This window comes from Staurois parvus, unplaced genomic scaffold, assembly GCF_062004578.1.
Source record: "Staurois parvus isolate SC_StPar_1 unplaced genomic scaffold, SC_StPar_1.0 ptg000050l, whole genome shotgun sequence".
NCBI classification, from domain to species: domain Eukaryota; kingdom Metazoa; phylum Chordata; class Amphibia; order Anura; family Ranidae; genus Staurois; species Staurois parvus.
The window spans coordinates 3,661,423-3,688,022 of NW_028317846.1; the positions used below are offsets into that span (position 1 = coordinate 3,661,423).

Sequence of the window (26,600 nt, forward strand, 5' to 3'; positions counted from 1 at the left end):
TATGTGCTCAATTTATAGGAACATTTGTGCTACATTTATTATACACCAGACTTTTATATTTAAGAGCTTGATATTATGTTCCAGCGATTATTCTGAGACTTTGTGTTTTACATTGCATTATTTATTTTTGGCGCTGCATACCCCAACTATTAATATCATGTGACATTACAAAAATGGGTCTGCCACTATTGTATTCTCTAGGGTGTCTGCTTTCAGAAAATATAAAATGTTTTTGGTGTTTTATGCAATCTTCAGGCCTGAAATTATTTTTTAAACATGAGTGCACAAAATGCAAAAATGTCTCTGGCAGCAAAAAGGTTAATTTAGGTAGGCCATCACTGAAAGCCTAGGTGTGAAATGCATGACCCCCACTGGTATTGATATTTATTGAAAGGTGTGACAAGCACCTTCTCTTGGCATCCCCATTAATGAAACTGTAAAAACAATGATTAAGTCCAAAAGAAATTCCCAGGCCTTGTATTCCTAAAGAGGTAACTTTTTGAACAATAAGTAATGAGGTTTGTAGGAGCAGAAGTATGGCTGAGTTGGCTACTGGATGGCTGCTATGTTGGTAGTATTTTCGCGAAGAGAAAACATTATTGCTATGTGGCACTTACTACAGTAAAAATAGTTTCCTAGTCCAAGGAGTTGATCTGAACAATGTACAGAGCTACTGCTGAACATTTTTTTACATAAACTTTGAAAACAGAAGGTGAGTATATTATTGTTACTGCAACAATATACTCTTCCTGCAGCCAGAATACTAAGGTATCTTGTAGTTTCACCAGCAGGTGGCACTGTGTTCAAAATCCGATGATAAAACTTTCATGTTCTGTTAAACCTGACAACTATGGAATGAAGGGAACCTTCCTTGTTACCTCCTTGTTATACCTAATTTTCCCCTTTATGTTTTGCATTCATCCTGTTAAATGTAAGGCATAACTTGTTGGCAAAGTAATGTTGTTCCTTCTTATGTCAGAGTTATGAAATTTATATTCCATAATGATTAAATAACTCCTTGATTTTCCATATTACATTTCCAGTTAACCCTATTTTTTTTTTATTCCAGGGCTAAAGCAAACAAACATATGCTGAGGCTTTTAGCAAAAGACTGTGCTGGAGCATTTGAATTTTTTGCTGATAAATCTAAGAGCAGCTGGAGAAGCCAGGTGATATAAATGAGAGAACAGCAGGTTTTATTTTACACCAGTAGCCTCCAGGGGGGGTAATGTTGAGTGTTTTGGTAGTGGAAGTTTTTATGGTCTTTGATAATACTGAGAAAGGCAGGGGAAGAGGTACAGGTGTTTAAGGCTACATTCAGACATCCACATATTTATAGCTAGTTTGCTATGCTCAGAGGTGGCTAAATACCACCTCTGGATGCAGCAACACTCTGCTATGGCCAAGTACAAACTGGCTGATTACCTGCAGCCAGTTTCTGTGTGGACAAAACACAGAGAAATGCCAGCCCTGGAAGCACACTGTCTAGGTCCAGGGATGGTTGGAGGCTTTATTCCCATGTAATCACTTAGCACCTGCCATTAATTTACAGAGTACATATCTGACAGCTGCCATGGTGAGTGGTTATACTGCCTATCATGTCTAAATGTCTTTCTGACCACCTTGACAGAAAGTGAGGGAAAATCCAACATATTGGATTGTCAGCAGGACAATCCATGGGGAAGTATTCCAATAGGTATACTTGCTCGGATTACAATTTTCTATGAAGGAGTTGCCTTTTACTTTGGAGAGATTTCCTCACAATTTCTGTTGTGTCTACAGGACAGGCAGTGATAGGAAATTTCTTAAATGAGACACAGATGGCAAAAAAATAAAAAGGGTTTTAACATTTCCCTACTAATTAAAATAGATTTTTTTTTTTGCTTTTATATATACTTTTACAAAACATGGTAATCTCTGCCAAATGATAATGGTCAGAAGCTGATAGCCTATGCATTCTTCCCCCAAAGCTATCACTGTAGCCATATTCGTAATAGCCTGGTCTTAGCAATTACAGGTGAAACTCAAAAAATTAGAATATCGTGCAAAAGTTCATTTATTTCAGTAATGCAACTTAAAAGGTGAAACTAATATATGAGATCGACTCATTTCGTGCAAAGCAAGATAGTTCAAGCCGTGATTTGTCATAATTGTGATGATTATGCCTTACAGCTCATGAAAACCTCAAATGCACAATCTCAGAAAATTACAATATTGTGAAAAGATGCAATATTCTAGGCTCAAAGTGTCCCACTCTAATCAGCTAATTAAGCCATAACACCTGCAAAGGGTTCCTGAGCCTTTAAATGGTCTCTCAGTCTGGTTCAATAGGAATCTCAATCATGGGAAAGACTGATGACCTGACAGTTGTGCAGAAAACCATCAATGACACCCTCTATAAGGAGGGAAAGCCTCAAAAGGTTTTTGCAAAAGAAGTTGAATGTTCCCAAAGTGTTATATCAAAACACATTAATAAAAAGTTATGTGGAAGGGAAAAGTGTGGAAGAAAAAGGCGCACAAGCAGCAGGGATGACCGCAGCCTGGAGAGGATTGTCAGGAAAAGGCCATTCAAAAGTGTTGGGGACTTTCACAAGGAGTGGACTGAGGCAGGAGTCAGTGCATCAAGAGCCACCACACACAGATGAATCCTGGACATGGGCTTCAAATGTCGTATTCCTCTTGTCAAGCCGCTCCTGAACAACAAACAATGTTAGAAGCGTCTTACCTGGGCTAAAGAAAAACAGACCTGGTCTGTTGCTCAGTGGTCCAAAGTCCTTGATCTATCTTGCTTTGCATGTAATGAGTCTATCTCATATATTAGTTTCACCTTTTAAGTTGTATTACTGAAATAAATTAACTTTTGCACGATATTCAAATTTTTCGAGTTTCACCTGCATATGGTGTATATACTTGTGCATATTTCAGTGCATGCTGCTTCTCTTGTGCACTTTCCTGAAGCTATATTCGTGCAATACAGTACATTCAAGCTCCCCTGAATGCAGATGCATTATTTATATCCTGGTGGAGTTGGCGCTAACATGAACAGTGCACTACTAATACTGTGTGTGGAGTGTTGATATTATGTTAAAATAGAATTGTAATCAAAAAATGTTTTCTTTTTGGATAGAGCAAGGGTGGGTTATAACCCCTGTCATGTTTGTTTCCCCCACATCTGTGTCCCATTTCAGAGATTCTACTTCACTGCCTGTCCCATAGCCAAACAGGAAGTGAGAGGAAATGTTGCAAATTAAGGGAATCCCTTGGGGAACCCAAGGTCCCAAAACTAGTTTCCCGATTGGAAGATTTCACCTCTTTTGTTTTTCTGGAGACATATCAAAATGTTGGATTTTCTTTGCTTTCACTTTCAGTGATGGTAAACAGGACAAATAGAGAGGGCAAATCTCCTTAATAGGGGCACAGTCAGCAAAAAAAACTGACATGGTTTCTAATCCCTCTTTACTCAATCCAAAATTAAAAAAGTATTGTCTTTAATTACTGTATACTTTAAGTCAGAAAGTCTACTTAATTTACCTTGAGTTGATATTGTCATTCAAGTATCATGACAGTTCCAAATTCTGAATGCTCCTTTTGAGAATGTCAGTTTCCTGAATGGCATAATGAAGCTTTGGCATTATTGCTTTTGGAGTCCCTAAACTGGAACAAGTATGGAGATAGGGATATCTGTAACTCTTTATTAGCATGCTTGTTCTTTTCTGGGTCTGAAACTCAAAATTACTGACCCCCGGTTCACATATATGCGGCTTCGTTTTGCGCAGGCACGAGAGCCCATTCATTTGAATGGACTCCTGTGCCCCGTGACACGCAGGGAAGAAGTCACTGCACTTCTGAAAATGCAGCCTCGGTTCCCAGTACGGTTGCGTTTTCCAGTGCGGGTGGCGTGCCATTAGAACGCATTCCTGTGTGCGGCTGCACGGATTTTCTGGCGGATCCGCAGCGGCACCACCCGCACGTATGTGAACCAAGCCTTAAAAAGAGGAATTTAAACCAGACTTGAAAAAAGTCAGCAGCTAGAAGTGGCTCTTGTTCCTGCACTTTAATCCTTGATTCGGAAGGCTGCTTTGACTTTGTGATCAGTTACAGCCACCCCTAACTGTGCATAGGCAAGATGCACCAGCTGGAAGAGACTTTTCCAAAAGTTCTTAGACCATGGGCCAGGATTATGCAATCAGTAAAAGGTGAGTAAAGGTCCAATTTTAGTCAGACACTGATAAGTAACTATAATTTTCTTCAGGAGTCCAGCAATGGCAGCCTCCTGAAATTTTAATTTAAAGGCCTAAACTGTGCCACTGAGCTTGTTTGAAAATATTCCCAGTTTACCAGGCCACACCCTTCACAGCATTTCCCATTTGTGTGGCCTAACTTCATATTCCTCAATGGGAAGCCAAAACAGATAACCTGATAGTCTGTAGACAGGTTTTGAGCTGCAGTTTGTGGAACTTTCAGTGAAACTCAGGCTATTGTGATCTTCAGCAACCATAGTTGTCCAGAAAGGGGCACTTTAGGCGAGTTAAACCCAATGAAATTTGAAAATTACAGTTTAATAGCTGAATAAAAGGTTCTCATCCTTTTGCATCCTAAAACTTTATAAATTAAGCCTTATGTGCTCCCAAACTAATTGTCTCTTGTATTGTCACAGATGGAGAAACAAGCTTTAAAGCTAAAATCAGCTGCATGTACAGCCGTGTCTATCAAGTGGAGGCTTTTTGGTACAAATCCCACTGAACCAATGCAAGCCCCTGCCAACATTCAGACTTTATATCACGAGGAAAGTCTCTTGGTTTATGGATTTGTCCCTCATTGCACTCAGGTAAACATTTTTATGTTTCATTAAAAGTAAACTGGTAACAACTGTGTCTGAACATATGGTGAAAAATGGATAAAGGATGTTTGCCTTTAGTAAGCATTGCTTATCCAGTAGATCCAGACTTATAGGCCGGTAATGGTGTATGCATATCTTGACTAGTACAGACTCTGCGGCAAAAATAGTCTGGCCCCACCTCATTGCTAATTCTTTCCCCATCAGACCAATTAGATGCAGCTGGAGCCATCCCTGTCCTCCAAGTGCATTCATAGAAAGGGGTGGGCATGCTTCTGATGTCATTGACTTTCCCATTGGTCCTGACAAACTGAGCAGCTACACTGACCAATAGGGAAGTTCAGAAAACAGAGCTGAACTGGACTTTCAAGGAAGATAGTATATATAAATCCAAAGGTTTTTTCATAATTGTTTTATTGAAATTTTCTTTAAACATGCAAAACAGAGTTATCCATGGGTGGCTTGGCAAAATTCCTAAAAATTGCCCAAGAATTGTATTTTAGTCAGCAGGTGGATCAAGCCTGCCTTTTCATTACACAAAGCCACAGATTTTTATTGTGCAACATTACAACCTTCTAGCCACCAATTTCCTAACAACCAATGATGTTGTAAGTTGATAAGAAGGACGACGGGCACAGAATCCTTGTTTGCTTCTCCCCTGCCCTTCTACATTAGCACTGAAGTCACATTAGCTGAGTGAGGGAGAGAAACTGAAGGAGAATAGAAATGCTGGAATACTAGTCAGTACCAGTGTGCAAAGGCATGTTTGCTTTGCAGACTCTAACGCTGGGTGTCCTATGTGTGTGATTATTACTGCGTTATTTAAAACTAATAGTTTAGCTTTTACATTTTGAAATTGGGTGCCTAGAGATTGTGCATGATATTAAAGGGGGCCTTGACTGAAAAAGGGTTGAGAAACACTGGCCTAGTGGCAATATCAATTCACCTTAGGTAGATGAACAGACATAGTATAGCCATATGGGACATGGTAAGTCCGTAGGTGATGAAATTTGGAAGAACACTGGGTGCATGAGGTCTGTTAGGTGTTGATTGTTCATTGCAGTCCGCAACATTAGAGGACACATCTAATTGTAGCATGGGCATGTTTAGATGTGCCTTAAGTACTAAATTGTGTTTCAAAGCATGTAGAACATAAGTAGGTACACTAGGTCTGGATGAGGTAGGGTTAGTCATATTTTAGTCATCGCGGCTGTAAAACAAAAGGTGTGAAAGTTTAAGAAGAAATAGAAATGAGGTAGGGAAAGGTGGTAGAGGGTTGTCAAAAGTGGTATGTGTCCTCCCTGGAGCAAAGTGGGAATTTGGATCCAGAGGTCACAGATTTTATTGTATTTTTCAGGGGTATCATATATTCTGGTTGATATAAGCTCCATGCTGTGTACCTCTCTAACACAGTTAAGGAGTTCTAGTTTGGATGGGGAAGTAGTGTGTTTTTATGTTATCACAATTTAGACATGGGGCAGTTGTTAGAATGTGTGAGATAAGGTTGCCTGTGGATGCTGGCAAATGTTGCAATGGTAGAGATTACAGTATGTTCTTGATAGTAGTTCAATAGGTTTTTATTCTGTGACATGCATATTTTTAGAATACGGAACCTACTACTGGCGGCATCTGATGGCACGTGGCCTCTGTTGGAGGTGGACAGATAAATTGCATGAAGACATTCTGGGTGTTAAAATATTTTATATAAATTTTCAATATAAAGTGTGCACATATAGCTTTTGCTTGCTGAGGTCCAGATAATTTGCCATTTGGAAGCTCTCTTGACCTAAGTCTCTTTTTCACGTATGTAGGAAACTGATCACTTGGCAGAGCAACCAGGAATTTGTAAATGGCAGAAATTAACCCCTTTCTATATTTATTAAAGGTGCTTATATAGCGCCATCAGTTTATGCAGCGCTTTACATATATATCAGTTTCTAACCCTCAAGGGGTGTACAATCTAAGGTCCCTAACTTACATTCATACATACTTATACTAGGGCCATTTTAGACAGGACCCAATTATTATAATCCTACCAGCATGTCTTTGGAGTGTGGGAGGTAACTGGAGTACCGAGAGGAAACCCACACAGGCACTGGGAGAACATGCAAACTCCAGGCACGTGGTGCCATGGTTGGGATTTGAACCAATAACCCTAGTACTGCCAGGCAGAAGTGCTAACCATTTAGCCACTGTGCTGCCCAATATGGTCCATTTCTGCATGAGTTTAAATTGAGTAGGGTTTGAGGATGAGAGGATGTTGTCGCAGTGGCATATTTGTAGGTATGTATAGATTGCTGTGGTTGTGGAGTATTTTTCTTGTAGTACACAGTTTAAATAGGTTATGCTACCTTCATGACTAAACTATGTGGTGTGTAGAGTTATCTGGAATTGCTGGCATAAACAGAAAAGAGGGAATGCTAGATTTCATTGTAGTTAAAGAGTATTTATCCCTGCACTGCCTTTAGATGTGTTTTGTAAAGGTCATAGGTTTCAGCAGGTCTGAGTCAGAGGTATCGATAAAGGAACCACATAACCTGGAAATCGGATGGACAGCTAGGGTTTCTCCAGTTAAGTCCACTTGTTATATGCTTGGTAGGTGAACCAAAATGCAAAAAGTGAGGAGCAAGTTAGTATTTGATTCTGGTGCTGCAATGCCACCATGGAGAGAGATGGATAGGGCTGATTTAAGTAGTCTGTGGCCCTTGTAAAAGGTTGTTTGAGGTAAGTAGGATATCATGAGCAAAGAGTGAGCATGTGAAGGTTTTATTCTTCACTTAAATGTCCTTGATATTGGGATTGTTTCTGATGCAAGCTGCAAGTGCTCTGGGGAATGGGTGCTTGTCCCTTGAAATGCATAAGCCTACTGAATTGAGTAATTGTTTGGGCTATGTGATACCACCTCAGTGTTGGATCAGAACATTGTCATGTGCAATGTTTGTTATACAGTATACTTTTGAGTATGTTTTTGCTAATCGGTTTCCAATAAAGGTTTTTTTGGGAATGCACTAGACGTATGCGCCCTCCTGTTTATTTTTACAAGCTGCAAGTGGTTCCATACATATTGCAAAGATGACGGCTGATAGGTGGCATCCCTTATGGTACTGTTATATATCTGGAACCTGCCAGAAATGGTGTGGAGAATTTTCACTGCTGCTGAGGAAGAGGAATCTTGGGTCAAAATGGCCTGATAGAAGAGACCCATAATTCTTATGTAGCAAAGGCTGGAGGAATGTAAGGCCAGCGAAGTCTATACAAGGCCTTGTTGGCGTCAAGGCTGAAGAGTAGGACTTTGGTACTTGCTTTGTTAACCACCCAGTAGATATGTGGTGTTGTATTGTCTCTGACTTGTCTGAATGGCATAAATCCTACCTGATCCTTATGTAATATCCTGGTAAATATTTCATATTTGAATTAAGGGCAATGGGGTGGTAGTTACCACATTCTTGTGGGTCTTTTCTAAGTTTGGATATTACTATAATATTAGATGGGGATGGGATTTTCCGAAAGGAAACTACTGAACAGGGTGACCAGGTGGGATGTGAGTAAAAAAGTATGGTAGACCAGTGGGACCTAGTGCCTTTTGGTTGGGAAGGGATATTTTGGTCAATGCAACTTATTCCAGAAAAAAACATGAGAATTGAGGAACATGTGTCCATTTTAGAGTGTTTAGGTAGCACGCATAAGGCAAAGTATGAGTTTATATGTTCTGGTAGAATATTGATATCAGTAGTCTTTAAAGGCATCTGCTATTTTCCGTGGCAGTCATGCAGTGCTTGCATGTTCATTTATTTTTTTTTAAGTTAACTTAGACATTAAGGTTATGAGGGTGTCTGCCTAGCTGCCTTTTTCACAGTACAAGTGGTGCCTTTCACAAAGACATCATGTATTCAGTCACATTTTTTTCAAGGAAAAAAACAGATTCAGTTTTCATTAGGGATGAGCCGAAATTTCAGTGGCCAACATTTTGGCCAAAAACACCCCTATCGGCCTTTTGTCGCTATGAAAATATGCACCGATACAGGTGCTGAAAATAACCCAAAGGCCCCCCCACACTGCAGGGTGGTTCTCAGCCTTACCTGAGAACCCATTCAACGATCTCGGCGCTGGGCATTGAGATCTGTGAAGGAAAGATGGCACTCATGCCCTTGGAGGACCAGAGCGACGTCATTAGTTCCAGAGCCAAGGCCATTTATTTTTAAAGCACTGGATCATTGCTTTTTTTTTATATAATGCTTTACATTGTAGAGGAGAGATGTGAGGTCTTATTGACCCCATATCTCTCCATAAAGAGGACCCGTCACTGCTTATTTCTATCACAAGGGATGTTTGCATATCTTGTGATAGGAATAAAAGTGATTAAAAAATGTCTAAAGGGACAGTGAACAAAAAAAGTATAAAATAAATAATAAAAAAAAAAATGTTTAACGTACTCCCATCCCCCCAAGCTCATGCGTAGTAGTGAAGGCATACGTAGGACACGCCCACATATGTAAACCGTGTTCACACCACACGTGAGTTATAGCCCTGAACTTCAGAGCAAGAGCAATAATTCCAGCACTAGATCTCCTCTGTAACTGTAATCTGGTAACCTGTAGAAATGTTTAAAGCGTCACCCATGGGGATTTTTAAGTACTGTAGTTTGGTACCATTCCTCGAGCATGTGCAATTTTAAAGCATGACATGTTGGGTATCTATTTTCTTGGCGTAACATCATCTTTCATATTTTACAAAAAATTGTAGTTTGTATTGTGTGTGTGTTGTTTTTTTTTTTAAATCATTAAAGTGTATTGTTTTGTGAAAAATATATTAATTTTAAAAAACTGTCCATTTCAGTTTCGGTTTTCGGCCAAGTGCATCCTGAATTTTTTGTTTTGGCACCAGAATTTTCATTTCGCGTACCACTGGTTTTCATCAGTTTACATCTGTTTACACATCCGTCTTCAGTTCAGCAGGTTCACTTTGATCATTTTAATAACTTTTATCCGTAGATGTATCTGGGTATGATTTGTCTCTAAAAAATTTGCACTCTTGACACCCAGTTTATTTAGCACAAAGAAGGAGAGGACATACTTGGTTCCATACCACAGATTTATTCAAATGTGGAATAGCGAGATGTTCTAGTTGTTGGTTTTTGAGAGATCTCATGATATCAGTTCATATAGCCTTGGCTTTTCTTAAGCCATTACACAGTAGATGAACTGTCAGATGAGATAAGTGATTTACGTGATCTCATGTGCAATACTGTATGTCATCTGCAGTATGTAGAAAGGACAGTCAGGCACTTTTGTGATCGCTTTGGTGATGACCTTTTTTACATTAAAGCAAACAGTACTGTGGCAAGGCATTTTGCTGATCAATACAGATAGGTGCTAGGTAAGGTAAATTTAGTTATTAGTTCCACTGTAATGATTTGAGCTGCTTGTGATTAATTTGGGCTGTTCAGAGTTTCACTGGTTGCTGGATTGACTTCTTCCATCTGTTTTCTGGAGGGTTCTGGAAAGTATTGGGCTGGGAGAGTCAAATCAGTAACTGAATATTTATGCAATCCCAGCCAATCCCTGGTGCCCAAATGGTGGCTGGGAGAAAGCAAAAATGGTTTGGGGCTTGGAACAGAGGGGTTCTTGTCCAGGAGGAGGCTGCTGCTCTTCTGGGCAGTCCAGCTGTGCTTTCTACTGCTCATCTAGGTCCCAGTTTTGGTAGCTGGGAGGGGGCCTATTCTGCTGAACTTTGTTGTTGGTGCTGACGGAGGGACTTCTTTTTTTTGGGTGGGATCTGGTCTGAGGACTTTACAGGAGAGGTCTCTGAAAGATATTGTAGGGTGGCATCCAATTATTCGAAGACATTGAACAGTACATTGATAGTACAGACTATCATGAGAGATCCCAGTGACTGTGTGCTGCTGCTGTCCCTTTTTGCAGTACAATCAGCATTACTTACAGCTGATCTCCACCCCATGAACAAGTCCTCCTCACCCCCCCCTTTTTTTTTTCACCCTCCACTTAACATAAGGTGGTATCTGCACATTTCAGATGCTCTGTCCTGTCCCACAATGTTCATTCTGATGTCATTTAGAGGCCTGCCAACTCTTTCTGGTTCAGGTGGAGGGCCTCCCGATGATTTACTGATAGACCTGCCCCTCCTCATTTACTGAAGAGAAGGCTATACCTCCTGGGATATATGACATGCATTCGCCTAAGGCAAATAAAAAGCATGGGGAGGCAGGGCCTGACATTTTTACTTAAAAAAAAAAAGGTAAACAAATACATTTAGATGATGGAAGGAGGTGTGGGGTTGAAGAAACTAGAGGAGGAGGGAGAAGGTTTGCTTTAAAAGGACATTGATCATGGTGTCCAAATGTAGCTAAGCCCATCATTTGCTGCTGCAAGGACTGTGCTCAGATTCTTTAGGAGGAAGATAAGTGTTGTCAAGTTGCTACTCAACATTGCTGGAGTATCCCCAGTCACCCTGCACCCATCCAAGTTCAGGTTTGCAGTAAAACATCAAAAATAATTCCCCTAGACTGATTATTGAGCCAGAATACTGACTGTGACATGCCTCTCTAGTTCACAATCCACTGACAGTTCCAGTGTGGACTACAGCATCCCTCCACAGAGCACCAAAAGCCTGGATCACTGTCTTCCACTGGAGATCACACACTCCTTGGATTCTCCATTAGGTCCTTCAGGTGTGGCCCCCTACTCTGCATTATCCAAAGTTCTTTAGAGCTATGCTAGATTTTAACAAAACCACTGCCATAACAACTGATTCAGAATGCAGGGGATGCTAGTGTACTTCTACTCTTCCCTCATCTGACATTCCTGCAGCCGGGGCTGTGTCTAAGCCTTCCACTGCAGATGCAACATTAGATGAGGAATCCATTCTGGATGATTTTGTTCCGCAGGGGCCACAATCAGTTGATATAGCTCCCAGGCTTAAAGAAACCAGATTGGTTCTTATTGACCTGGTGCATACATATTTGAAACTGGAACAACCTGCAGCTGCATTTACTGTTGTTACTAGTCTGGTTTCCTGGTAGAACTCTGGGAAAAACATCTTTACATAGTTTTATTGCTGCTTTTCTACCTTCCTTGAATATGTAGTCCATCTTCTAGTTGACTGTGTAGTTTCTGAGAAGCAGCATGTGCATTTTTTAAATCATTAGGTTAACCCCCTGTGTCTTCCTGTTTGTAAGAGCAGTAGTTGCTATGCTTTGCATTCCCCCAGCTACTGGTCTTGGCACATCCCTCCTGTAGTTCTCCTGTCGGTGAACAGTGAAGCAATTCCTGCTGGCTGTAGTGGGCGGACCAGTCTGAGACTCCCGGTCTGAACTACCCACAGAGGCAGTGTGCTCTGCCTCCCGTCCAATAGTAACAGCTGTCAGCAATCCTGGAGCTGAAAGCATTTAACTCCATACATGCCTGAAAACAACGCAGACAGGCTGGGTTAAAGGATTTTACTGAAGATTCAAAAGGAATTGTGACAGCCCAGCAGGGAGACAGATATCAGTTATCACTATTACCTGCCCATCTGGGTCACACAGGGAGAGATAAGGGATTTTATGGGTGGTCTATATAAGCAGAGGAGAACAGGGGAGGGAGCTGAGCTGCTACACAGACATAACCCCATAGCTGCTGGGGAGGAAGCTGAGCCTGTGGCTAACAGTTAACCGCTCCAGCTGCCAGACACCTTTACATTGTACTACTTAAAGCACCCACTGATTAACTTAACTGTGTGGCAATTGAGGGGTTAACTGGCAGCCACTGGCTGTTTCCTTTTTGGCAGCAATAGGGCGATGGAACATGTGTGCAGAGAGAGTACAGCGATGGAACATGTGTACAGAGAGAGTACAGCGATGGAACATGTGTGCAGAGAGAGTACAGCGATGGAACATATGTGCAGAGAGAGTACAGCGATGGAACATGTGCAGAGAGAGTACAGCGATGGAACATGTGTGCAGAGGGTAATACAAGGATGGAACATGTGTGCAGAGAGATTACAGCAATGGAACGTGTACAGAGAGAGTACAGCGATGGAACATGTGCAGAGAGAGTACAGCGATGGAACATGTGTGCAGAGGGTAATACAAGGATGGAACATGTGTGCAGAGAGATTACAGCAATGGAACATGTGTACAGAGAGAGTACAGCGATGGAACATGTGTGCAGAGAGAGTACAGCGATGGAACATGTGTGCAGAGGGTAATACAGGGATGGAACATGTGTGCAGAGAGAGTACAGTGATGGAATATGTGTGCAGAGAGAGTACAGCGATGGAACATGTGTGCAGAGAGAGTACAGCAATGGAGCGTGTGCAGAGGGGACACAGAGATGGAACGTTTGCAGAGGGGATACAGGGATGGAACATGTGCAGAGAGGGTACAGAGATGGAATATGTGAGCAGAGAGCACAGTGATAGAACATGTGTGCAGAGGAGATACAGGGATGAAACATGTGCAGAGAGGGTACATGGATGGAACATGTGTGCAGACAGAGCACAGCGATGGAACGTGTGCAGAGGAGATATGGGGATGGTACATGTGTGCAAAGAGAGTACAGGGATGGAACATGTGTGCAAAGAGAGTACAGGGATGGAACATGTGTGCAAAGAGAGTACAGGGATGGAACATGTGTGCAAAGAGAGTACAGGGATGGAACGTGTGCAAAGAGAGTACAAGGATGGAACATTTATGCAGAGAGAGTACAGTGGTGAACCATGAGTGCAGAGAGAGTACAGCGGTGGACCATGAGTGCAGAGAGAGTACAGCAATGGAACACATGTGCAGAGAGATTACAGCGATGGAACATGTGTGCAGAGAGATTACAGCAATGGGACATGTGTGCAGAGAGATTACAGCAATGGGACATGTGTGCAGAGAGATTACAGCAATGGAACATGTGTGCAGAGAGAGTACAGCGATGGAACATGTTTGCAGAGATAGTACAGCAATGGAGCATGTGTGCAGAGAGAGTACAGGGATGGAACATGTGTGCAGAGAGAGTACAGCAATGGAACATGTGTGCAGAGAGATTACAGCAATGGAGCATGTGTGCAGAGAGAGTACAGGGATGGAACATGTGTGCAGAGAGAGTACAGCAATGGAGCATGTGTGCAGAGAGAGTACAGGGATGGAATATGTGTGCAGAGAGGATACAGCGATGGAACATGTGTGCAGAGAGAGTACAGGGATGGAACATGTGTGCAGAGGGGATACAATGATGGAACATGTGTGCAGAGAATACAGGGATGGAACATGTGTGCAGAGGGGATACAATGATGGAAAATGTGTGCAGAGAATACAGGGATGGAACGTGTGCAGAGGGGATACAGAGGTGGAACATTTGTGCAGAGAGAGTACAGGGATGGAACATGTGTGCAGAGGGGATACAGAGGTGGAACATTTGTGCAGGGAGGTACAGTGGTGGATTATGTGTGCTGATAGTGTAGTGGTAGCAAAACAGGTGTACAGTGGTAGTGGAACATGTGTGCAGGGAGGGTGCAGTGATGGTGGAACAGGGACATTCTTTCCACTGACCACCAGTGTTAGAGGGGCATACTTTCCACTTACTACCGACATAAGGAAGGCATTCCTTTTACTGGCCACCGACATAAGGGGGCCATTATTCCTGCTGACTCCCAGTGAATTGTTTTTTATAAGGGTCACCCTGAGACCTGAAAATTATTTTAGAAGTTCCTATGTGGTAAAATGTTGAGAAATAGTGCTTTAAAATGTGTAAGTGATATAGCTGCCTCTCCAGCTACTGTACAACTACAAGTCAAGCTGACCCTGAAAATTTACACCATGCCAGCATTGTCAACAAATGCTAAACAATGTTTAGTTGGCGCACTGGCTGGTACCTGGAAGAGTCTTTAGTGACCTCACTGGAGGGAGACGTCCTATTTCTATGACCCCGCTGGAGGGAGACTTCCTCTCAGTTTTTGTCCCTGTGACACCACTGGAGGGAGACTTCCCCTCACTTCCTGACCCTGTGACCCCTCTGGAGGAAGACTTCCTCTTTCTGTAACCCCACTGGAGGGAGACTTTCCTCACTTCCTGTCCCTATGACCCCACTGGAGGGTTATTTCCTGTTTCTGTGACACCACAGGTGGGAGACTTCCCCTCACTTCCTATCCCTGTGACACCACTGGAGGGAGACCTCCTGTCCCTGTGACCCCACTATAGGGAGACCTTCTGTTTCTGTGACTCCACTGGAGGGAGACTTCCTGTTTCTGTGACCCCACTAGAAGGAGACTTTCTGTTTCTGTGACCCCAGTGGAAGGAGACTTCCTGTTTCTGTGACCCACTGGAGGGAGATTTCCTGTTTGTGTCCTCACTGGAGGGAGACTTCCTGTTTTTGTGACCCCACTGAAGGGAGACTTCCCCTCAATTCCTCACCCTGGTACATCCATAAAAACATTTTCAGAGGTTTAACACCTTCCTTGCTGTACTGTAAATGTGTTGTTGTCTGTAACCCCATGGGATATGTTGTAAGTCATCTGCGTTATGGCTACAGTCTCTGATCAATTAGTTTATCTGCTGTTGTGGCTGGAAGGGGAGAGATTGCATGTGAAGATAGCAGCCACTACCAGTAACAGAAAACCTAGAGGAAGGAGAATTAAATATTTAATTTAGAAAGACAGCATAGAATGAACTAAACATTTTGCACATGCATTCTTTACATTTCTGAGAACTGTCCTGCTGTGTGGTGCTGACCAGTGTGGCTGGAGAATGAGGGGGCATGGTTTATGTTGAAGTGGGCGAGTACACATTCAACATGTATAGACCTAGTGTACCCGCCCACATTCAATTATATTTCCACAGGTTGATGGGATCTGTAGTTTCCTTTTACTGTAGAGCAGTGTTTCTCAACCTTTTTTCAGTCAAGGCACCCTTTAAAATTATGGACAGTCCCGAGGCACCCTTTAAAATTATAGACAGTCTTGAGGCACCCCATTCTAAAATGGGGTGCCTCTAGACCAGTGATGGTGAATCATTTTGAGCCCGAGTGCCCAAACTGCAACACAACCTTATCACTGACAGCACTGGGGGCGCACAGGGGGTGTGTTCCATGAGGACGTCCATGGAAGCCTTCCCAGAACTAGACAACCGCACTGTAGCCTGCTTTTGGCTATAGCACGGTTGGGAAGCAGTTAATCTCACCTCTGCAGGGTCGCTATGGCTTCCAACCCGCGAGCTCATTCCCATCCATACTGAGCATGTTGCCCCTGGCCCCAGAGTAGTGTGGGAGCTGTTTACTTTCATCCACGCTAGACACGTCACCACTGGCCCTAGAGCAGTGTGGGAGCTGCTTCCTGTCATCCACGTCCATCCCCGGGTATGTCACCCGTGACACCAGAGCCATGTGGGAGTCACTTCCTCTCATCCACGCCCATCCCTTGATACGTCACCCCTGACGCCAGAGACAAGTGGGAGCTGCTTCCTCTCGTCCACGCCCACCCTGGCCCCAGAGACATGTGGGAAATGTAGTTCAAAGGGGAGTGTGAACAAGATCTGGATGGCCGGTCAGTGTGTGCGGTCCGTGTGCGCTCATCTTCCTCTTCTTCCTGGCGTACCCACTGAGATGGCTCTCCGTGCCAGCGGTTCGCCATAGGTTCACCATCACTGCTCCATAATTTTAAAAGGGCACCCCATTCTAAAATGTGAAAAATTATTCTAATAGTTTTATATAACACAGCAACATCCACACATGTAGGTCACCCTACATTAGAGGTGATTTATTCTTCCAAAGCAAATACACTTTTGCACACTTGTATTGACTAGTATTCCAGTGTTTCTCTTCTCCCTCAGTTTTTCTCCATCACTGAGCTAATATTACCCAACACTGATGGAGAGGGGCAGGGAAGGGTCAAACTAGGATGCTGTGCAGGCAGCTTACATCGTCCTTATCAACTGATGATGTCTTTGCTTGTCAGGATGCCGGCGGCTAGAAGGTTGTAATGGTGCACAATGAAAAGCTGTGGCTTTGTGTAACTAAAAGGCAGGCTTGTTCCACCCGCTGGCTTGTATACAAGTTTTGTTTTGTTAAATTTTTAGACATTTTGCTGAGGCACCCCTAAAGAAACCTCAAGGCACCCCAGGGTTCCTGGGCATCCTGGTTGAGAAAGGCTGCTGTAGAGAGAGAGAAGAGGATATTATCTAATCACTGCTGTTACACCTCCTCTTTGGCAGAGCAGATGCTGTTACCTTTTCAATTGCAATGAAGACTTCCTAAAGGTTTAGTTAGACTTTTCTCTTCAATGGTAAGGAATTTCACAAATGTACTAGCTGTTTAGTGTTTTGTGTTGGTGGGTGTAATAATGGGTGATGTTTTTCCTATCCCAGAGTTCTTCTTTAAAACTCTAATAAAGTCAAAAGTATTGCAGTACACCCTTTACCTGAACCTGTTCAGTATTAAGACTGGACTACGCCTTATAAGTTCTCTCCTCAGTACGTTTTTCTAAACATTATCTGCTTGAGGAGACATTGTTAAAAAGTGGACTGTCTCCACTGTGGACATTGTATTAATAAAACACTGATGAGGGTGCCCTAGTGTTTCAGGATTAGGTTGACAAACCTCTGGAAGCCCCTTCCAAATCTTTGTTTTTGCTGGCAGGTGCTGCAATACAACCTGCTGTAGCTGTCATGTCTGTCAAACCTTAGGGAAATGGACGAACACCATCCAAAAACCCACTGCTATCCTTACTGATCATGCAGTTATGGATTAATTAGAGCTTATGCTTGCTGCATTACAGTATTGTGTAGCAGGCTTGGTGGATTTTGATTTCCAGAATGAGTCTCAAGTCTATAAATATTCAGAGAACTCTTTGGCTTAAATGTTGGTCTGCGGAACAATGAAGCAAAAATTCTTGCTGTGCAAGCCTTATTGTGTGCAGGGGTATGTAAAACACTGATTTCAAGGGCCAAGAGTGTATAATGTATAAAGTTCAGGGGTTGTATTTTGTAATGCACAGTACATGTAGAGTGCAGTGGTCAGGAGTAAGGAGCACACAAAGTGAAGGTGTCAGGAATATGTAAAGCACAAATTGCAGGGACCTGGCGTATACAATATACAGAGTGTAGGGTTCTGGATAAAAAAATATACAAAATAAATGTTTTCACTAGTATTAGAAGTCTTGTAAATGGAGTCTGCTCCCAACAAAGATCGATTTATGCAAATAGTTCATAAACTCAATCAATTACAGTTGCAGCACCAAAAAATAAATCTCCTTCAAATGTACCCAAATTGCAGCGTCCGGGATGGGACTTCTTATAATCCTTTTAAATAACTCCAACTACAGTGAGAAATGATACCACTCACCAGATGTCTTCACTCCAAAGAAAAAAAAAGGTCAAATGCTCATATTATAGTGATAATTTATTTGTGAAGATCCCCTTCACCAAATGACATAAATCACACTCACCAAATGTTAAGACCTCATTGTCATAGGGGTCAAATAGCACCCATATTTCTCTTAGAACAGGTTTACGTTAAAGCTGGCATTGAAAAAATATGTATATATGTAGACAACTATTTCTTTTTATATATATATATATATATATATATGTATATATATTGCTGCTATGTACATGGTTGGCAATTAAAGTTATATTATGTTCAATTTTAGGCTACACTAAAGGCTTTAATCAATGATAAAGAAATCGAGAACATGGTTTCAACCACCGAACTGCAGAAGACCACTGGAACAGTATGTTACAGATAATCTCTATATGAAATTTAAAATTTTTATACTGAAGAAGTTGTTTAATGTATTACTTTATTGCCATCTTCTCTTTAACCATACTGGGTGGTGATAGTGGTAGCAGACATTTCATTATGTAAGTATTTGGTACTAATCATTTTTATGATGGACATTATACATTTCTCACAAACAAAAATTACTTTATCATACCCGAAGAGGTAAATAATCTCCAGAATCCAGAACAGATGTTGGTTTAAGCATTACCATAGATAACTCAATGCCAAAATTTAATAAAACCCAAGATCTCAAATTTCCTACCATCAAACTTTGACTGACACTTAATAAACCTCTGAGGCTTACAGCTTTTCTACTGCTGAGTCTTGATAGCCCTGAGGCATTCATCATTCCCCCACCTTCTTCCACATACGTTCCCATAACCCTTCCTGGTTTAAAAATTGTTAGCTTCAAACTGTCTGGTTTTCAATATACTCTGATGTTCAATTTTATTCTAATGTTGGGTTTGTTAACTGGCAACTAGACTATTCATTGTCAAGAAAGACCCAATGCAAATGAATGCTATGCAACTATGCATGTTAATGTAGCACCTTCATATGTGATGATGGCTTGTACTTTATTTTTTATTTAATAAAACATATTGAAATGAAAGGCTACACATAGACGTGACCGTCACCTGATCTGTCTATTTTTGGCAGAAAATCTGTTTGAATCACTATTGTCACTTTTTTAGTAAGCCAATGCTCCCCACCCCATCCCACCCCTATTCCTTCCAATTGAAACTATGGCAAAAATATAGTTCACAAGGTCACTTAGTTGGTTCATGAGTGACTTTTAAGTATCTTTTTATCTGTGCTCACATATAAATAGACTTGCTATAGTAGACCTTTTTATTCTTTTGAATTATTGGCTGTTGATTGCGTAAAGTGTTACTAAACCCACAACAGTAAAATCAGTCTGTATATGCAGTAAAGCATGCTTGTTCTACTTACTGTGGAACCTAAGGAGTAATCCTTTGCATTGTGTAAAAATGATGTTTGATCCTAACATCTCTGATCCTCCCTTTCTTTCAATGCCCCCCTCTTAACTCCTGATAAGACATATCATGTGGAGTCACTCTGCACATGCTCAGGTTGGTGTGCACTGTTAGAGAGGTTTTTTTTTTCTTGGGAGAGTGCATGTGATCAACACAGTGCCAATCAGCACTATCCAGACAGAAGTCAGGGATCCTGCATCCTCCTCGAACAAAATGAAAACTCCTCCTACAAGCTTTAACCATTGCTCTGCTGGACACTGATAGAAGTCACAAGACTGCTCTAACTGCTCGGTCCAGAGCGCTAAGTTCACACTTGACTCAAAATGCTTAACAAATGCACATACAGCATTAATGCATTTTAATGAGTGAATTTGACTCGTGTAATGCACGTTAAAAATGCTCCCCCAAATGCCCCATGTGCATTTTTCCTGCATTTGACGCGCATTAAAACTGCACCACAAATGCCTATTTTTAAATTTTATTTTAAATAATCTTTTTAATGTTATTACCGTGCCGCAAGCGCACTCCACACGCCGCAATCACATGCCAGTGCATGTGCGGTGCATTACAATTGACTTCAATGGAAAGAGTTGAAAGGCTTTAACTCCTTCAAACTCAACAAGAGGCTTAAATTTTGAAGCGAAGCAACGCTAACACTTTGTGTTTTGATAATGTGGACAGTACTGTAAGCTGTCCATATTACCATTTGCATAGGAGTTTGAGGAGCATTAAAACCCCCCCTCAAACACCTGCTTTTAATGCCAGTGTGAACTAGGCCTAAGTGTCATTTCTGTCTGCTGCTTTGTTCCTCTGTTATCAGCATAAATCACCTCTGACAAGTTTTCCTGACACCAAGAGAAAAAAGAGAGACGACAGGGGAGGACACAGCCTGTGAATGCCGGCCTCAGCTTTGCTCCTGTGTAGTATGTGAAGGGGGGCGTGTGTCCCTTTCCTCCAATCATCTCTCAGAGCTCTCCTCACTGAACTCTTTAGAGTTTACTTCCAGCTCTCCACCCCTTTTTTTCTGACAACTTAGACAAGCTTTATAAATTATGGACTTTAAACAGATGTAGAGAAGAGTATTTTGTAGATAAAAAAGTACAACTTATATAGGAGGATTTGTTTCATCTCTGTGTATCACCTGAGGCCAATCACTACACTGGGTATACAGTGAAGGAAATAAGTATTTGATCGCCTGCTGATTTTGAATGTTTACCCACTTACAAAGAAATTATCAGTCTAAAAATCAAATGGTAGGTGTATTGTAACACTGAGAGACAGAATAGCAAAAAAATATTCAAAAGCAATGCATGTCTAGCAAATTATGCACTGATTTGCATGTTCATGAGAGAAATAAGTATCTGATCCCCTATCATTCAGCAGGATTTCTGGCTACCAGATGTCTTTCATACAGGTAACAGGCTGAGATTAGAAGCAGTCTCTTACAGGAAGTGCTGCTATTCTCATTTTGTTACCTGTATAAAAGACACCTGTCCACAGGAGCAATCAACCAATCAGATTCCAAACTCTCCACCATGGCAAAGACCAAAGAGCTGTCCAAGGATGTCAGGGACAAGATTGTAGACCTACACAAGGCTGGACTGGGCTACCAAACTATCGCCAAGCAGCTTTGTGAGAAGGTGACAACAGTTGGTGCAATCATTCGCAAATGGAAGAAACACAAAACAACTTTCAGTCTCCCTAGGTCTGGTGCACCATGCAAGATCTCACCTCGTGGAGTGTCAATGATCATGAGAACAGTGAGGAATCATCCCAGAGCTACACGCGAGGATCTCGTCAATGATCTCCAGGCAGCTGGGAGCACATTCACCAAGAAAACAATTGGTAACACACAACTCCGACAAGGATTGAAATCCTGCAGTGCGTACAAGGTCCCTCTGCTCAAGAAAGCACATGTCCAGGCCCATCTAAAGTTTGCCACTGAACATCTGAATGATGCAGAGGAGGATTGGTTGAAAGTGTTGTGGTCAGATGAGACCAAAATCGAGCTCTTTGGCATCAACTCAACTCGCCGTGTTTGGAGGAGGAGGAGGAATGCTGCTTTTGACCCCAAGAACACCATCCCGCCTGTCAAACATGGTGGTGGAAACATTCTGCTTTGGGGGTGTTTTTCTGCTAAGGGGACAGGACAACTGTACCGCATCAAAGGGACAATGGACGGGGCAATGTACCATCAAATCTTGGGTGAGAACTTTGTTCACTCAGCCAGGGAATTGAAATGGGTCATGGATGGGTGTTCAAGGATGACAATGACCCAAAACACATGGCCAAGGCAACAAAAGAGTGGCTCAAGAAGAAGCACATTAAGGTCCTGGAGTGGCCTAGCCAGTCTCTAGACCTTAATCCGACTGAAAATCTGTGGAGGGAGCTGAAAATTTGAGTTGCCAAACATCAGCCACCAAACCTTTATGAGAGGATCTGCCAAGATGAGTGGGCCAAAATCCCTCCTGAGATGTGTGCAAACCTGGTGGCCAACTACAGGAAACGTCTGACCTCTGTGATTGCCAACAAGGAATTTGCCACCAAGTACTAAGTCATGCTTTGTGAAGGGGATCAAATACTTATTTCCCTCATGAACATGCAAATCAGTGCATAATTTGTTAGACATGCATTTCTTTTGAATTTTATGTTGCTATTCTGTCTCTCCATGTTACAATACACCTACCATTCGATTTTTAGACTGATCATTTCTTTGTAATGGGCAAACATTCAAAATCAGCAGGGGATCAAATACTTTTTTCATTCACTGTATGTAAGGTTTTACAACCACTTGAACAGGTACAGGAGGGCCATCTTTGCTCCGTGTGGTGAGCTCTCTTTACAAGGTACATTTTTGATGGATCCTAACCTGCCCCAAGAGGAGGAGTACTGAATGGCTTGGAGTGTCATTTTTTGAAGGTGATTTGATCTTAGTTCTGATGAGGGCATATTGGTGAAGGATTTCACAGTTGACCTTTTCACAGTTGGATGTTGCTTCCCTACACTGAGGACTTTAGTTCATACGGAATGTTTGCACAATCACTATTTTCACTGTGGACTTGATTTCTACAATTTGCTTTATTTTTGCACTGACTCTGGAAGCTATTGAATTTTAATGTACACAATATTTATGAACATTGATATCATTGGCATATAATCTAGAGATTATTTGGTCTTTGGTTTTAAGGTAGACACATTTGTATATATTGTCTTATAGCACAGCACTTTTTGATTTATTTGTTTATGGGGTGGGTTCACCATATGTGCTAGCTGCTCCCAGATCTCCAAGCGCTCACTTTATCTTTGTCTTTTGATTTTATGTGTTAACACACGGTCACACTATTATTAGTGTGTTGAACCTGGATCTTCTTTCTTTGATGTGGTTTTTTTCAAGATTCCTCTTTGTTAGATTCTGAACCCTGATTTTTTCCAGATACAGGGCTCTGTTTACTGTTTTTTGACTCCTCTAAAGATGGGATTGGCAGCTAGTTGAGCCACGTGCTATCTAGCTGGTATTTGGTAATGGCATTATGGCCACCTAGCTCTTGTTGTAACATGTTTCTTATCTACATTTCTGTTACATATTATTGTACTCTTGTAAAACTTCAACAAACATTTTTTGAAACAGAAATACAGTACTAGGAGCAATTGTAGGTTGTATCTAACCAGACTCATAGCCAAATGTGTCAAGGGCATCCCCAGCATCTATGAACTTATTTTATGCATGTGAATATATTCATTACACGCACACAAACTGTAATATCAAGCCAGTATATAACCAGTGAGTCAACAAAAGTGCAGCGAATAATCAGTCATGTGGACTGAAATTAATAGGGAGGGTTGTGGTGGTTTATGTAAGGATATATATTATTTATAAAGGGCGTGTCCCTTTCCCTTAGATGAAATATTACAGTGCCTCCAGCCGTTAAAATACGGCAAATATTTAGTAAACCAATAATTTGGACACCTTGATAATTTGATCACCACTTATTATTATACCTTGAATTCTTTTAGCCAATATGATTTCGTACCATACACACAAAATTTGCCTTGTAATAGATAAATATAAAAATTTATTTATGTACAAAATTTATATATATATTAACACAAAACGCAAAAGACTGGTGATAAATGAATATTGGTACACACAATCAAAAATATATCCTACCAATGTAAGACACAATAATAAGGTTTCTAACTAATTACATCAATATCACAATTTTTAAATGATATGATTATTTATTAAATTTATTAATAATTAATAATTTCGAATATCTCAAAGGTCATTTTCTCACAAGCCGTGGCCATAGGATTGCAAGAAGCAAGCCCTTGATATATGATACTCTGGTTATTAATATTCAATAAATTATGAAATATGAAAAAATTATAATATGGCAATAAACAATTTTTAACAGTAAAACAGGATCTCTCTACATATATCTAACTACCCAATATTGTTGTGATACACTAAGGTAATTCTATGATTCCACACAACGGAGAAAATAGGTAATACAAAATCAAATAAACATCTCACCACACCCGGAATTCAGACTAGGCAACTCTCCCGTGGATTTAGCTGGCAGTGGAACGCCTTTAGACTGATATTATAGGGCAAGTGATAGATATTCAGTAGGGGAGAATGTAGGAAGTTATAAGGTTAGAGGTTTAGAAATTTAGTTAAAGTTTTAGGAAGTTTGAAAGTATGAAAGAGTAGTTATTCAGCAGAGATCTTCTTCAGATGTCAGGGTCTTCTTTTGATGAGGTCTCTTCTTGAGCTTTTTCTTGATGAGGTTCCTTTCTGTTAAAGGTACAAAGGCTTTTATATCCACTAATCCATTGTTCTAAGATACCTTCCCACCAGGCTTCCTGATTGGCTAGTTGAGAAATGTGTGTACATAAGCTATTTCTCACCTGCCCGCCAGGTGGCGGTCATGTATCATAGAACAATTTGAGTATTTGAGATGACTCATACCTTGGGTGGAATCTTAAGGTAATTTCAGGAATCAAATATACGTCTTTTTCCAGATATAAGTGATCATACCTATAATATTCTAAATAGGGACCATGGAATATAGGTGTATATTCAGTTATTCCTTCTTGAAATACCATCCTGTTTGTTTCCTGATAAGACATGTAACTAATGCTAGTTTATAATACATCTTACTTCCCATCATCTCAATACTCAAGTTAGTGATATATAGTTCCCATTTCTGAATATTTAGTGGTGTGTAAAATCCATAACATCTCATTTATAATATGTTTTTGTAATATATTTTTGTAATTATATACAGTCAACTTTTAGACTTTATATACAGTCAACTTTTAGACTTAAATGTCCTAAATTTCACCTCTTTGTTTTAGAATCAACATTTTCTATGTGTAGGAAAAAAAACTTTCTGTTTGCCTGGCCCTTGTGTTGGACTCATGGTAAACAACTGTTAATGCTTTCACCCTTGGTGAACAATAGTATATTGTAATAGTTTCAGAGGTCTGTTGGTTCATCACACTCTGCACGTTTTGGTTAAGCTTTCAACCAGTTGAGTTCCCGTCTCATTATTGTTAAAATGTTTGAAAGTCGAAGTCCTATCTGGCTATTTGTTTGACTTTCTGTATATGCATTCTTCTCAACCTCAATATACAAATAGTCCTTGTTGACAGTCCAAACAGTCTTATTGTCTTGGAAAAGACTCACTTCCCCCATTCTCCATTTCTTAACTAGAATCCTTGATGGTTCAACCAAGACAAAATTAACTCTTAGCATCCGGCTATACTGAGCTGTTTGCCATATAGTATTATGTCTTGATAAAGTCATATTTTTGAGACATAATTCAAAAGGTCCACAACAAATCCCCCTTTTTTTGGGGTACAGGCACGTGTAGAGGGGTGTCTGTATCGAAAAACATGAGTGGGACTTTTGGTTAGAGTGGTCGTTCGTCTTCTCCGGTGAAGTGAATGAAATAAAAAAAAAATAAATAATAATTTTTTTTTTTTTTTTTTATATAATAAAATGGCAGCGGTGATGCTGGTTGGTCCTCAACTTGACTCGGCGTCTTTAGATGGACACTTCTGATGACGATCCTGGTCTTGTGATGAGGCCGGCCTGGCCTGGCACATCTACCTTGGGGTCCATGGGTCCTCCGCACGACAGGTCTCGTAGACGGTCTCCTAGGCGGGTCTTTTCCTCTGGACTGGCCCTTGGTGGCCTGGGACATCAGGTTATCGTCTCCGGATCGATCTCTGGCATCTGGTCTTTCCCACAGGACATTATAGCTTCCTTCTAGGGTCCGGTCATTGACACCTCCGATCGCCGGTCTGGTCATAGTCTGGGCCTTCCTTTCTAAATTATTAAAATGAACAGTTTAAGTACTGGATATACATAAAATTATATTACTGGATCCTGTAAGGCAAAAGATGAGTAATATGTTCAAAGGAAATTTAATAATGATCTCAATATCTCCAGATAGGAACTGGTGGGTTAGTCTTCCAACAACTGCAATTGAGACTTTGGATGGCAAGCACGTAATTGGTTGATGTGCACCCATCTATCACTGATTTCACCATACCGGGTAACCTGCAATTTATATGCGACCGGAGAGATTTTATCAATGATAGAGAACGGACCTTTCCAAGATGGAAGGAATTTCCGTTCCTTGATCTGGTCTCTTGCAAAGTTGTATAGATAGACCTTGTCACCAATCTCATATTCCTTCTTGGAGGTTTTGAGATCATAGTATGTCTTAGCACTAGTTGCAGCTCTTTCCAAATTTCGCTGGGCAAAGGCAAAAGCATATTGCAGATGTTTACGTAAATCCTCTATGTACTGGTGTGTGGTGGTAGCATTGATCAAATTTTGATCTGTAGTGCGATACAATAAGTGCTGGGGCAGTACCATCCGTCTACCTGTCATCAGTTCAAAAGATGACATTTTTGTAACTGTATTCGGAGTAGCCCTCAACGCCATCAGGACCAGCGGGAGTTTGACATCCCAATCTTTGCCTGTTTCCTTAACAA

The 26,600-nt window shown here is 41.1% G+C and overlaps 1 protein-coding gene across 8 annotated transcripts in view; it reads left to right on the forward strand.

The window, feature by feature from the left end:
• Window positions 1-26,600, forward strand: part of PARP4 (poly(ADP-ribose) polymerase family member 4) — a 346,684-nt gene that overhangs the window by 129,782 nt on the left and 190,302 nt on the right. For all 8 annotated transcript variants that reach the window (XR_016309539.1, XM_089666213.1, XM_089666217.1 and 5 more), the window contains exons 25-27: window positions 1,070-1,169; window positions 4,658-4,828; window positions 18,464-18,544. Coding sequence is in view for 7 of the 8 variants with exons in the window: in XM_089666213.1 (XP_089522339.1) it covers window positions 1,070-1,169; window positions 4,658-4,828; window positions 18,464-18,544 (352 nt within the window). In the remaining variant the exon portion in view is untranslated. The remainder of the gene's footprint in view (window positions 1-1,069; window positions 1,170-4,657; window positions 4,829-18,463; window positions 18,545-26,600) is intronic.